The 15,707-nt window shown below is 35.6% G+C and overlaps 1 protein-coding gene across 1 annotated transcript in view; it reads left to right on the top strand.

The window, feature by feature from the left end:
• The window catches only part of LOC149779565 (mitogen-activated protein kinase kinase kinase 20-like), a 147,856-nt gene that overhangs the window by 37,484 nt on the left and 94,665 nt on the right, over window positions 1-15,707 (top strand). Inside the window, exons 6-12 of the mRNA XM_089940289.1 lie at window positions 630-658; window positions 1,228-1,311; window positions 1,783-1,836; window positions 4,381-4,467; window positions 9,463-9,592; window positions 11,111-11,162; window positions 14,835-14,970. Of these exons, the coding sequence (XP_089796415.1) occupies window positions 630-658; window positions 1,228-1,311; window positions 1,783-1,836; window positions 4,381-4,467; window positions 9,463-9,592; window positions 11,111-11,162; window positions 14,835-14,970 (572 nt within the window). The remainder of the gene's footprint in view (window positions 1-629; window positions 659-1,227; window positions 1,312-1,782; window positions 1,837-4,380; window positions 4,468-9,462; window positions 9,593-11,110; window positions 11,163-14,834; window positions 14,971-15,707) is intronic.

Raw genomic sequence — 15,707 nt, 5'->3', positions numbered from 1 at the left:
AGGTAGGTCCCTGAGATTAAGGGCTGATGTCAGTTGGGTATGTTCATTTATCCTTTCAATGTTCAGTATGTACATGGTTATAGGATGGGGTTTTTGAAAGATTTCAAGCTATGACTCGTTAGCTAAATACCCTGCATTGAAAGGATAGACCCTGTGGCTAAAATCAATTGCATGTTTACATTTTTCTTTGTAAGCCCACTAAGTGTATATAAGATTATGGGGTGGGATCTCTATAGTTTTCAATTAATGACACAGGCACAGGGATGGACCTTTGGGTCATTGCTGGTTTCATGCATAAATACAGTTTTTTTTGTGCCCAGTAAGAGTATATTTGGTTATGAGATGGTGATTCCAATAGTTTTCAGGATATGACCCTGGGGATAAGTTCCAGGGGGTATTCCAAAAGTCTTCTCAGAACTTACTCCTGTAATAATATCATTGGCCAAGTTTCAACTATCTTGCTTTGATGGTGTAGGGGAGTTCACTGACATTACACACACATATGTATTGTATCACTATATCCCTACAGTGGTCACTGTAAAATGGAATACATGTTTTCTGCTTTTAAAGTTTACATAGATCAAACTATCTTTTACCTGTTTCCATTATGTTTCCTCTGCATTTTTCAGTGGTAATAAGTGCTTACTGGTCATGTAAGGTAAGTCATTTCATTAAATCTATATCAGATTTGCCATCCAATGTGCAATTACAACTTTTTGATGACTATTTTTCATGTATAGGAAGTTCAAAATGATTAAAAATTTTATTACAGTAATCAATTACTTATGACCTGTTTTGTATTATTTATAAATTTCCTGAATAGGTATCAGGTAGTACGACAGTTTTCAAATCCAGAAATTTCCATTAACACACACACACACAGATATATATATATGTATGTATATATATATATATATATATATATATATATATATATATATATATATATATATATATATATATATATGCTTTTAGGTTTAGCATTGGAGGTGGTTTTGTGTCCCATAAACACATTTCTAGGTGATGAAACTAATATTTTGTTCTCAGGTCAGTGCGTTGTATCCTGATATAATATACTTTATGTTCGTTGTTCATTGTTAAAAAACGGACAACAAACTATGTAAATATATACCGCAGTATACTGTTGACTCAGTTATTATACTTCTTCATCACTTTTCAGAATGAGAAAATGTGTTGTAATGACAGTCTCATGTTTTTCTTGAACAGATCTGTGATTTTGGAGCCTCTCGGTTTGCCGGCAGTACAACAAAGATGTCATTAGCTGGAACATTTCCTTGGATGGCACCAGAGGTAGTTCAGTCATTTCTACATTGCACCTTGCATGTCTAATTAAAAAAAGACATTATACAGATTTAATGGGTGGGGTAAGACATTATACAGATTTAATGGGTGGGGTAAGACATACAGATTTAATGGGTGGGGAGAATGCTTAAACATATATTTGTTGTAATTTTGAAATATATAGTTTTATATCAGTTTGATTCTTCCTTCGGTCGGTTTTTAAATGTCTTCCTCTGTCTCTTTATTTCTTGTCTTAAATTTGTTTATCCCTGCACTGTTAAATTAATATCAAACCTGTTGCCATCTTCTGTATAAATTACTATGCAGTGGTCCATGAACTTGATCAAGGTGTTTTTTTTTTTTACTTAATTCAACAGTAGTAAGCTGATAACCAGTTTAATTTTAAATGAATTGGCAAAAGTTCTATGATGAGAATATAAGGTTCACTGAAATATAATATGTTTGATTGATATCTTATAGGTTATTCAAAGTTTACCAGTCTCAGAATCCTGTGACACATGGTCCTATGGAGTGGTGAGTTTGAATATGATTTTTATTTGTTAAGTACACCTTGAAAAAAGAAATGTCTTGTACTTTGCAGTTTATTCTGTTTCTTCTGTCTTGAAAAGAAATTTCTATCTGCAAGATTTTCAAATGTAGTACAATGACTAAGTTTGTTTTTGAACACAATTGCTAAGTTTATGTTTTACCACAAGCAGTCTGAAGTCAATAATATCTTGGAGTCTTTCTGTTTGATGTCTAAACATTTAATTGCATTTTGATAAAATAATTGTAATTCATTGTGTTTAAAAATGCTTTGTTGATCATGAAACTAATTCTATTTTCTTGCATTTGCATCAATTTATTGTAAGTTACTGCTACTCTAGTCCCCTTGTGGGCTCAGTGCTATAGAATAGAAGTGACTAAAAGTGTCCATCTTTTTGTCATAGGATGCATTCTCTTGATGAGGGGCTCTTGGATTTATTTGAAGTTAGGTTTATATCAGAGGTTTACTGTTGTGTTTTAAATATTGTACCCTTCCTGGCCATTGTCTTTGTTTTGCATACCTGTCTTGTATTTTATGCTTACATAATGTTAAACTGCTCCCATGGCCTAGTGGTTAGAGCATCCGCCTCAGAAGCGGAAGGTCATGGGTTCGATCACCGGCCAAGTCATACCAAAAGACTTACAAAAGTGATACTAACAGCTGCCTCGCTTGGCGCTCAGCATTAAGAGGTTAGTGTTAGGACTGATCAGCCTGGTGTCAGGATAATGTGACTGGGTGGGACATCATGCTATATGTCTATGGCATGATGCCACAATGCTAGACATCACTATAAAATGTCACACTGAAGACATCATAGCAATATGACTGAAAAATTGTTAAAGTTATGTTAAAAATCCAAATCACACACACACACATAATATTAAATGACCAGAGTTGTGTTGATGAGCTATTGAACCATATCATAATAATAATACATGTGCATGCATATGCACACATTAATCACTTATACTCTGCATCACTCATAATTCACACATCGGTCATTCAGATACTTTGTATCACTCATGTGACTTGTAAATAACTTGAATACTTACATCACTCATGACTTGCACATCAATCACTCAAGTACTCTGCCTCACTCATGTAAGTCACACATCAATCACAAAGATATTCAGAATCGCTGATCTGGCTTACACATGATGTACTAATATACTTGGCATAATTCATGACTCATGCATCAGTCATTAAGATACTTGGCATCACACATCAGTCAAATGAGTATTCTACATCACTCACATAACTCACATCAGTCACTCTGTTGCTGTGCATCACTTGTGTGACCTGCACACAAAGTTACTCATACTCTGCATCACTCGTAAGTTGCATCAGTCATATTACTCTGCAGTAACTCAGATACTCTGCATCATTAGTATTACTCACATAAGTCACTCAAATACTCTGCAGCTCATAACACATCAATTACTTATATACTATGCATCTCATGTAACTCATGAATCACTCAAAATACTCTTTATCAGTTACATTAATAATAATGTCAGAATTTTAGGAAAAGTCAACCAGGTATGCATGAATCCTAGCAATCGGTTACCTGGGTACCCTATAGAAAGAAAATCATTAAGTGTGAACCTTATTTGCTTTGTTTTATGTTCATAGATGCCAACCCTGCCCTCCCCAAATCTAAGTGTAATTATTACTAATATGAGTGTCCAAAAAGTGCAGTCTGAGCATAAAAAGAGCAACCTATATATTACATGCCCTAGTTACAGAAAACTATGAAAAACATACATTTTTTACTCTACTTACCTGGATCTGCAGTTAAAATTCTGGTCACAAATTGGCTAAATCCACATGGATTAGTACAAGAATACAGACAAAACAAAATGATAAATTATTTATACACAACATTCACTTTAACTAGTCTGCACCACATGTTTAACTTTTCCTGAAAGGTTGTAAAGTCCACAAATTCTGAATGCTGTATTACATCACTGCATATGCTGGAACCTGGTATCAAATGTGGGGCGGGGCCAAAGAGTGGCCAAGTGGTCTAAAGTGCTCACCATTATGGATCACTGCCATCTCATCTCTGTCTGCATGGGTTCGAGTCTTGGGCTCGGCCAGTGTTGGTGTGAGAAAGCTTGCCAGTAGCTTCTCGTGGGTTGGTGGTTCTTTCCAGGGTTTTTCCGGGTTCTTCCTCTACCATTTATACTGGCTGCCATATATAGCCTATCTTGTGCTGAAAAATGGCGTTAAACCCTATGACAACAAGAAAGCTTGCCAGTAGCTTCTCGTGGGTCGGTGGTTCTTTCCGGGGTTTTCCCGGGTTTTTCCTCTACCATTTATACTGGCTGCTATATATAGCCTATCTTGTGCTGAAAAATGGCATTAAACCCTATAACAACAACAACATCAACAAACATGAGGCATCTTAGGGACAAAGTGAGCATGCCACTGCCATGCTTGCGAGGTCCCAACAGAAAATTTGTGATTGCCTTTCCAACTTAAACCATAATATAATACATTTTGTAATCTTCAACACTCATCTATTGCAGGTGCTGTGGGAACTGCTGACCCATGAAGTCCCCTTCAAAGGGATTGAGGGATTCCAGGTGGCATGGGTTGTGGTAGAGAGAGAGGAGGTTGGATTTAGCTTTAAACATATTCTTTGTCTATGCTGGAAACTTTTTGGTCTTTTTTTGCAAATGCCACATTACAGTGTGCAACAGATGTTTCAGGGGAAGTAATACTAATTTCATCCTGTGACATTCCTTTTGTGCAGCTTGTAGGTTTCCCTCCCTTTGCCTATGTCACTTGCAGATACTGTTAACCTAACAATGAAATAGATGATTTTATTATTGACTTATCCTGGCAGTGAACACTGGATTTTGTTACAGTTGGGGAATTGTATGCAAAATATTGTCAGTTTCTAATCAGTTTAAGATAATTGAATTTTCTCCCTTGACAGTGCCAAGGTTGTGGGCCTTATTAACAGTTGGATACTGTTTTGAGACCAACAGTTAACACTTACCTAGTTACATATATTCTTGTTACATTTCTTTGGCAATTTTCATGTGTGGTTTATACAAAAAATGCATGAAATAGATATACTTTATATTTTGTATATCCTCTGGCAGACTGTAAATATAATATGTATCATGTGTTTTTTAAAAATGAAATAAGATATCTATATATCATATGACAATTTAATTAAATTTTAATTTTCCTGTTAGAAGTGAAGTTGAGGGGTATTTTATCAGTTATATGTGAGAAAGAAAGAAAGAAAAAACAATGGAAGGCATGAGAATATTGACAAACTACAGCAATGTCACCCGTGCAGGCTTGAGGTTGTACAATAGGTAAAGTGTAACATCATACCTATTGTGAAAGGCAACTAATGGAAGCAGAAGATGCTTTTGCTCAGAGTTTAGCACTCTGGACTTGCTGAAATGTCCTTAGGCCTGGCATTTTTAGCACTCTGGACTTGCTGAAATGTCCTTAGGCCTGGCATTTTACTACCATTACTTCAGCAATGAATAATCCAGACCTGCCAACCCTACTGAAAAAAATCAGGAGAATTCCAATTTTTGGGCCTATCTCCCAATTCCCCGATTTTTAAGAAAAAATCCCGATTTTGCAACTCCTTGAGAAAATAAAATCTGTATTCTTTAAAACAAAAAAATCATTTTCCATTTCCCTTTTTCTGTATCTGCTTTTTCTGTGTCTGGTATGTTTCTTAGTACTTTACCATTTCCAGCTTGATTTCTGGTTTTCATCTGCTAATACAAAGAGACTGTCTCTTAGTGGGTTTCTCTTTATCCGACACCGTCAGCAAATCACAGCAACACAATGAATGTTTCTCAGCAGGAAGGGAAAAAAAAAGAAAAGGATGTAACTGATGAATTTTCACCAGCCAAGAAAAAGAAATGGGATAAAAATAATAGAAGTGATTGGGAGAAGCATGTTCTTTTATTCGTCCATCGACTTGTGGGGACTATCATGCATTCTGCCATTGTTGCACACAGCATCTCTTAAAACAATGTGGTGGTCTAGATGACATTAATAAACACAGTGCAAGCATTGCAGATGTGTCAAAACAAACTGTTGTATTGTTTAAGGACCTGGCTTTTTTCTCCAGCTGAATGGAAGGAATCAACACTGATGATCTGCATAGAGTTTCAGCTTTACCAAAATCTACAAGTACAATTTAGATGCAGAATTGAATGTGGAAAGAGCAGACATCAGTGGGTTGCTCTCAGGAAAAAAAGGGATGGATCTGGCCAACTGTTGTTTCCAACCCTTGAGAGAGTAATACTATCAATACTTTCAATACTGCACAGCAACAGCAATGCTGAGAGAGCATTCTCAATGGTCAGAAAAAAACCCAGGACTAGCCAAAGAGCCAGCCTGTCAGCGTCAACCCTGCTATTCTTGTTAGCAAATCTGGCGCCCAAGGACAAATAAATGATTAACTTTTGCAGAAATGCAAATCTGCAACATACAATGGACTGAAAGAACAAAAATAGACATCTTTATCATGATATATATACACCTTACTATTGTACCTCCTGATTTTTGTATCCTGCCACCTGATTTTTAATGGTGATTTTCCTGATTTTGATTTTTTTAATGTTGGCAGGTCTGATAATCTACTTGTGTTGATGTACAGTAAAATATCCAACCAAACCTAAACCAGAAATTGCTCTATTATCTATGTCACATGCATGCACACGCCATCTGTACCATAGCCCAGTAATTTACATAATTATGCATGTCATTGAAAAAGTTAGTTATAAGATATAATTGAGCAGTGGAAGTAAGATGAAATAAGGAACAAATTATATTTTTATATATATATATATATATATATATATATATATATATATATATATATATATATATATATATATATATATATGTATAAATATAAGCATCTTTGCAATTTAAAAATTGCAGTCAATTCAGCGTCATAGCACTTTAATATGTCTTTTGGGTGAAAATATCTTTTTAAATATACCTTTTTAAATTTAGTCAAATATAGTGCTTGCTGAAATGTGCTAAGAAACATTTATGATTTACAGTGGTTGTCGTATCCAACAAATTTTATATAACATTTACTTTCAGAATCATTACATTTCATCTGTATACCGTCTTCATTCACATGATCATATTGTATAGCTATTGCAAACCACTGTTTGTTTGTTATTTTACTTTGAATCCTGATTGCTAAAGTTTTGGATCTCAAAATTATTAAGTGAGCAAGAACCCATCAGTATTTTCAGTTTTAAAGTTCATATTAAGAATAGAAATAACTAAATGAAAAACTTCTAACCAAAAGGAATAAAAATGTCATATTGAGAAAGGTATTTCTGGTCCAAGCCTTCAGAATTTATCAATATTTGTTAATGAACATAATACATGTAATATGTTTTTATACACCTGACATAAGGTAGAGTTCATTATGTTGTCTCCTTCTGTTAATTGCCAGTTTTGTTTCTGTACCTATTGATCGGCTGGCTCTGCCCCCCCCCCACTGGCCGAATTATACCAAAGACTTATAAAAATTGTATTAGCAGGTGCCTCACTTTGTGCTCAGCATTTAGAGGTTAGTGTTAGGACTGGTCAGCCTGGTGTCAAGATAATGTGACTTGGTGAGACATGATGCTACATGTCTGCATCATGGTGCCCTAGTGCTAGATATCACTGTAAACTGCGACACTGCAGACATTGTAGCAATGTGACTAAAATTGTTAAAGCTAAGTTGAAAATCCTGAAACACAAACACTTTTTTTCTGCACAATAACTGTATCTATATACTATCTACAGTTACCAAATGTTGCAGTTGGAGCAAGGAAGAACCAGATAGATTTTGGGGCCAAAAGTCCTGATCACTGTGATCAGAAGACAAAAAAATGGTTTCTGCACAATAACTCAAGTACTGCACAATCTACAGTTAACAAACATTGTGGATTATTTGCACATTCAGTGCTTGGTCCATGGTCAGTGTCACTCTCACTGAAAGAACAGACATGCTTTCTACACAGTAACAATAGTTCTACATCATAGACCTGAACCAAACTTTGTGGATAGTTTGTGCTTGTGGATAGGAAGAAGCCTATAAATTTTGTGGAAATATGGTTTCTACACAAAAATTTCAGTTCTGGACCATGCACCTTCACTCTAGCTTGTGGTTGACTTGCACTGTGGTTAGATAAATATTGCTGTTTTTGTGAAAAGATCAAAGGTCATGGTCAGTGGGACTGAAAGAAGAAAAATGTTTTTAGAATGATTTTTTTTAGTTCTAGATCACATACTTTAACCAGGGCCTATGGAGGAATAGAAGAAAAATCTGATTTTAGGCTTGACGGTCAGGGTCATTGTGACCTAAAGGAAAATTGATTTAGAGAATAACTTTTGTTCTAGAGCGGTTTCCTTGATCAAACTTTGTGGATGGTTCACATCTTTGGGTAATAAAGAAACATGTTGATTCTGCAGTCAAAAATGGTCATGAGTACGGTAAGTCTTGTAAGAAATGGTTTCTGCACATTATTTTAAGTTCAAGACTGCGTACCTTAACCAAAGGTCAAGGTCATTGAGACTCACTGGACTCCAGAGTCACATTCTTACTTAGAGGATTATTAAACACAGAGCAGGCATATAATGTACATGGTATTCTTGTTACGTTTTGATTCTATTAACAACATTCATCTTATGGAAACAAAATCAAGCATAAACAAAATCAAAAATACTCCACCACATTTGTACTCTCTTACTGCAATAAAATACTCCACCTCATTTGTACTCTTTTACTGCAATAAAATACTCCATTTCATTTGTACTCTTTTACTGCAATAAAATACTCCACCACATTTGTACTCTTTTACTGCAGTAAAATACTCCACCACATTTGTACTCTTTTACTGCAATAAAATACTCCACTACATTTGTACTCTTTTACTGCAGTAAAATACTCCACCACATTTGTACTCTTTTACTGCAATATTTTTAAAACTTTTATCTCAAGATTTGTATTTACAGAGAAATTCTTTGGATATTCCATTATACACAAGCTGGTAGTCTAACAAGAAAAGGATACTGTTAGTATCATCATGTTGATACAGTTTCATTACAGGTGCTGGTCTTTAAAGGAAGAGGGCAGATACATGTAACTTCACTATGTTAATACACAGTTTTGTTTCAAGCTGCTAGTCTTTAAAGGAAGAGGGCAGATGTAACTTTGCCACATTAATACACAGTTTTGTTACAAGCTGCTAGTCTTTAAATGAAGAGGGCAGATACAGGTAGCTTCAGCATGTTAATACACAGTTTTGTTACAAGCTGCTAGTCTTTAAAGGAAGAGGGCAGATGTAACTTTGCCATGTTAATGCACAGTTTTGTTACAAGCTGCTAGTCTTTAAAGGAAGAGGGCAGATGTAACTTTGCCATGTTAATATATAGTTTTGTAGTTTTGTTACAAGCGGCTAGTCTTTAAAAAAGGCAGATACATGTAACTTTACCATGTTAATACACAGTTTTGTTACAAGCTTCTAGTCTTTAAAAGAAAAAGATAATGATCAATATATGTGACTTATCCATGTTAATACACAGTTTCATTAACTTTTTTTCTCTTTGTTTAGCGACTGACAATACCAAGCAGCTGCCCACCATGTTTTAGGAAATTGATGGAGCAGTGCTGGCAGACAGAACCCAAGAAAAGACCCACCTTTAAGCAGATCCTGACCTGGCTGGACAGTTTACTGGAGGATGGTAAGAGTACGACTCATTGCTGATAGATCTTCAGTTTATGAAAACAGTTTGTGTATGCTCTGTGACTGAAAAGTAGGGCAGAAATAGTCATTTTTAAATGCCAGTATTGCTGAATTTCCACTTACATTGTCCTTTATGGATTAAAAAATCTCATTTGTTGTAGTTGAACATTGTAGGAACATACCCTATATACTCACTTATAATTCGAATCAAACTGCAAATAGCATAGACTTTAATCTGCTGTCCCATAATGCATTGGCAGATCAGGTTCTGTTCTTTTATCTACTGGTTACTCATAACAAACTGCATAGATCCAGATCTGCAAGCACATTTTACAATGGCAGATCAGGGTCTGTGCAGTTTGCAGTTGGACTTGAGTTATCATCTGGTATGTATAGTATATGGAGGAGTGTTATTTTATTCTCAGTAAAATTCATAAGGAACAATTATGACAAAATAGTCTTCATTGATAATACATGCATTCACTGTTAGATTTAGTCACATTTATCACTCTCTCCAACTCGGATCCCATCCACCCCTACCCCACCTTCAAGTCATCATTATTTATGTTTTGAAGTCATTAAACAACTGTGGAATTACCATATACTCAGGATTGGACACAGTCCTTTTATTTTCTTTTAATGTGGTCAGTAATAGTGATGTTTCATATTAGTCAGATATAAATGGGTCAGTTTTACATAGAACTAAAATGTAGGCAACATTTACGTTGTTGGTCACTGACTTTGCTATGGACCCATTTAAGTTTGCTGTTACATGTATAATCGGATTTGCCACTCTGTGTTTGGTATGTATTAGTTCAGAGACAAAGTCATCAGCATGCATCTTATTTTGTATAGGGATTATTTCTTGTTTTCTTTCCTGTCATGGTAAAAATGATCAAATCATTTGTTGGGAATGCAGGTTTATCCATGAAATTGAATGGTTACTCCCACAACATGGTTGAGGCTTACTCCCACAACATGGTTGAGGCTTACTCCCACAACTGGTTGAGGCTGGGAAGCTGTAATGCAGGGATAGTTCCCTGATAGAAGTTACATTATACTGTTTACAGAAGCACTAACTTGATTTGACACCTTTTGCAATGTAAATTGTACTGAAAGGATTAAGTCAGATATCCATGTACTAGTGATATATCCAAAAATATTTTATAATGGTGCGTGTTATAGCAGGGTATCACTGTACCAGTTTTCACGTGAACAAATATTATTTAATCAAGATAGGATTTGAGTTTCTTAGCAGAAATTCCAGATTGGGTCTTTGAGTGCCAGTCAAAACATTAGCTCTATCAGACATGGTTGGCATAAATGACGAATTATGGAGGCCTCAGTTGAATGTTTAGTATTGGTATGACAGTCCTATTCACCTCACAGATAAATAATTCACTCATACAACATTTATTCTGTATAAACATAATGCTAGGTGATATAGGCAGCTTGCATAAAAAATTACCAATATGAATATTTAGACCATGATCACAGTACTGGGTCCTTTTTTCAGAGAATCTGCAAGATGTTACCAATTCCTTTCTCCATAACAAGGAAGTATGGAAGTAAGTGATATATTTTTACGTAAACTGTATCTTGTATCCTTTTTACTGTTTTCAGTTGATTTGTCTTTAATTAAATTTAATACCGTTAATTCATTTATTTTTGTGAGTATAAAATTTTATGGTTTTATATTGACATTTTCATCGTTCCTTGAATTCATAAATTAATAAGGGATCCTAATGTTTCCATCAAAATCCATGGTACTGTGTGAAAAACGGTGAATTCACTTTATTTTGTGTTCTACTTTATTATTATGGTAATATTCACTTACAGTTTGAAGTAAACAAAAGTTGACAATCTATGATTTGAATGCACCAGTGCTTACTCAGGGGCCCCGGGTGGCCAGATGGTCTAAAGCACTCACCTTTGCGGATCACTGCCATATCCCATCTATCTGTGTGGGTCCGAGTCTCCAGCTCGTCCAGTGTGGGTGTAGGTTGGTGGTTCTTACCAGGGTTTTCCAGGATTTTTCTTCCACCAGTTAAACCATGTATATCCTTTCATGCGCTGAAAATTGGAGTTAAACCCACAACATAAACACATTGTCCTCAAACATTTGGCATATCTTGTTACTAATGGGTGAATCAACTGAACCAAGTAACAAGGGATCTAATGTTCCATAAATTCCTAATAACAACTAAGGGATATACTATCAACACCAACCACCATTATTTTTGGTAGTATGTCAGCTTGTATGTAGCAGCATGTATCTGCTGTCAAGACCTGTTAATTGCTGCCTGATACTGTATTGTATGTACAATTTTACTTCATTAGCTTTTATCAAATTTTGCAGTTATATGTCTGTGTTCTTTTATTTCTATGTTTTTTCATTACTCACATCAGTCAGATCCAAACAGGATTCTTTTTAAGGAGGAGAAAGCTCAGAAACTTGTTACTCAGATCTTCTGTATCTGATATTTTATACACTTTTTAGGATGATGTTTGCAAATAAATACTGTTAAAAACAATAAATGAGTACATTTTTCACCTAGTTTGGTACCACAGTTCCTCATTGTAAGACCTCTATATGAGGCATAGATTATAACTATGTAACATGATTTGAAGATGTGTGTGATTTGGATTTTTAACTTAGCTTTAACAGTTTTCCAATCATATTGCAACAATGTCTGCAGTGTGACAGTTTATAGTGATGTGTAGCAATGGGGCATCATGCCTTAGACATGTAGCATCATGTCCCACCCAGTCATATTATCCAGGCACCAGGCTGACCAGTCCTAACATTAACCTCTTAATGCTGAGTGCCAAGTGAGGCAGCTGCTATTCCCAATTTTATAAGCCTTTGGTATGACTCCACAGGGGTTTAAACCTTTGATCTCCTGCATATGAACTGGATACTCTAACCACTTAAGCCACTGGAGCAGTCTTCAGAAGATGTATATAGTCATTAATTATAATGCTGTTGGTGGTAGTGTTATAGTGAGACTGGCTTATAATGAAGTACATGATGTGGTACACCCTTGTTATAATGCTGTTGGTGGTAGTGTTATAGTGAGACTGGTTTATAATGAAGTACATGATGTGGTACACCCTTGTTATAATGCTGTTGGTGGTAGTGTTATAGTGAGACTGGTTTATAATGAAGTACATGATGTGGTACACCCTTGTTATAATGCTGTTGGTGGTAGTGTTATAGTGAGACTGGTTTATAATGAAGTACATGATGTATTACACCCTTGTTATAATGCTGTTGGTGGTAGTGTTATAGTGAGACTAGCTTACAATGAAGTACATGATGTGGTACACCCTTGTTATAATGTTATCCATGGGAGTGTTAGAGTATACAGGCTTATAGTGAGACTGCCTTATAATAAAGTACATGATGTGGTTAACTCTCATTATAATGCTGTCCATGGGAGTGTTACAGTATACAGGCTTATAGTGAAACTGGCTTATAATGAAGTACATGATGTGGTACACTCTCATTATAATGCTGTCCATTGGAGTGTTACAGTATACAAGCTTATAGTGGGACTGGCTTATAATTGAAGTATATGATGTGGTACACCCTTGTTATAGTGCTGTCCATGAGAGTGTTACAGTACACTGGCTTATAGTGAGACTGGTTTATAATGAAGTACATGATGTACACCCTCATTATAATGCTGTCCATGGGAGTGTTACAGTATACTGGCTTGTAGTGAGACTGGCTTATAATGAAGTACATGATGTGGTACACCCTTGTTATAATGCTGTCCATGGGAGTGTTATGATACACTGGCTTATAGTGAGACTGGCTTATAATGAAGTACAATATGTGGTACACCCTTGTTATAATGCTGTCTATGGGAGTGTTACAGTACACTGGCTTATAGTGAGACTGGCTTATAATGAAGTACATGATGTGGTACACCCTTGTTATACTGCTGTCCATGGGAGTGTTAGAGTATACAGGTTTATAGTGAGACTGGCTTTTAATGAAGTACATGATGTGGTACACCCTCATTATAATGCTGTCCATGAGAGTGTTACAGTATACTGGCTTATAGTGAGACTGGCTTATAATGAAGTACATGATATGATATGCCCTCATTATAATGGTGTCCATGGGAGTGTTACAATATACTTGCTTATAGTGAGACTGCCTTATAATAAAGTACATGATGTGATACACCCTCATTATACTGTTGTCCATGGGAGTGTTACAGTATACTGGCTTGTAGTGAGACTGCCATATAATGAAGTACGTGATGTGGTACACCCTCGTTATAATGCTGACCATTGGAGCCATGGAATATACTGTCTTTATAGCAAACCACCTTTTAATGAACACATAATACATATGTTTACCACCGCTTAATAAAATGGGATCCATGACCATACTCACACTATATCAAGAACTTTATTATAATGAATGGCCTTATAACAGGGACTGTATTATAATGGATGGCCTTATAACAGGGACTGTATTATAATGGATGGCCTTATAACAGGGACTGTATTTTAATGGATGGCCTTATAACAGGGACTGTATTATAATGAAGGGCCTTGTAATGAGGGATGGCTGTATTGTAGAACAACATTGTTTATTAAGGTTTCTAAAGGTGTTTTTTTGAAATTTCATTTCTTGTAATAAAAATCTAAGATCAACTTTGATAGAATTTACTTTTGACAGCTTTATATTACATGTATGCATCCTGCAAGATTAAATTTGCATATTTTATGTTGTGATGTAGAAAACAATATTGAATCATCACATGAATCTTAACCAATGAAGTTGAAAATGTACAATTAAATACCTTTCATTTTGACATAAAATCAATTTTCAAGAAGAAACTAAAATCCACAAGTATAAGAAATTTTTAAAAAAATTAATGTTTCATGACTATGTGTCTGCTGCCACGCATCAGGTATGTGAGATCCAAAGCTGCTGTTGCTTCTTTTGGAACCTTAGAACCCACTTTTCCATAAAGCCTTGGAAGAAATATATCTTAACCATTAAGGCTCAAACCCACAGCTAATGGCTCTAGAGCTGATCTGTATTACCCAACCCTCTAATCCACACACCTGCTTGTGATTACACCTTATTTACATGACTGCATTTTATGCACAGATTCTGTGCATTTTATGCATGTGTTTGTTAAAATTGGTTATTGTATGTCATTAATTGGTTTCAGTTTATATGCTAGTGTCTGTTATTTGTGGCCTTTTACCAGGAAGGAGATTCAGCAGACCCTAGACAGGTTGAAACAGGCCGAGAGAGAACTCAGTACCAAGGAGAGGGAGCTGCAGGAGAGGGAGTCCAAGCTTAGAGAGAGGGAAAGGGATCTGGAACAACAGTTTAAAGTTGTGGTATGATTGTCCTGTACTGCATATTTTAGAGGAGAAAATACTCTAAATATAGCTTTTTCATGTTCCATTGAACATGATAGAACTCTACCTTTTCACTGAACAGTAATGTTAAATTCAGACTTTCAGATCTCTTCATTGCAAAGGATAGCTTGAGTTTTGCAACATTACAGGGAGCATAGATATTACACTCTTGTGAAAGATCAAAACATCTTCACCAGTAAAACATGTAATTTAAGCCGTGTTTTAGTCTTGAGAAATACATTTGGACCCATTCAGCTTATCTGTTATACTCTTGGCTATTGCGCTGAGGGTATTTGTATTTTTCATGTCCATCTGTCCTTACATCTGTTATACAATCAGCTATACTTGTATGTTGTAATTTTTGTCCATCTGTCCTTACAATTGGCTGTGGCTGTGGTGGTAAATTGTAATTCTTATGTCCATCTCTCCTAACAGCTCTAATGTACTTGGCTATAGCTGTGGGGGTATGCTGTAATTTTTAGGTCATTATGTCCATACATCTGTTATACACTTGGCTGTAGCTGTGGGGGTATATTGTTAAAAAAAATTATGTTCATCTTTCCTTACCTCTGTTACTCATCAGCACATCTTATCTTGAAGTTTTTGATTGATTATCATGAAACTATAAATTTTGTGGCAATGACCTGAAGATGTATATATCAACAAATCACTTTGTTCCCGCAATTTTTTGTTTGAGTTATTACCCTTTTTGTCTT

The sequence above is a fragment of the Sinohyriopsis cumingii genome, chromosome 17, assembly GCF_028554795.1.
Source record: "Sinohyriopsis cumingii isolate HCF-2022 chromosome 17, ASM2855479v2, whole genome shotgun sequence".
Taxonomy (NCBI): domain Eukaryota; kingdom Metazoa; phylum Mollusca; class Bivalvia; order Unionida; family Unionidae; genus Sinohyriopsis; species Sinohyriopsis cumingii.
Note: the sequence above shows the minus strand (reverse complement) of the source record. Positions and strands in the feature narration are given on the sequence as shown.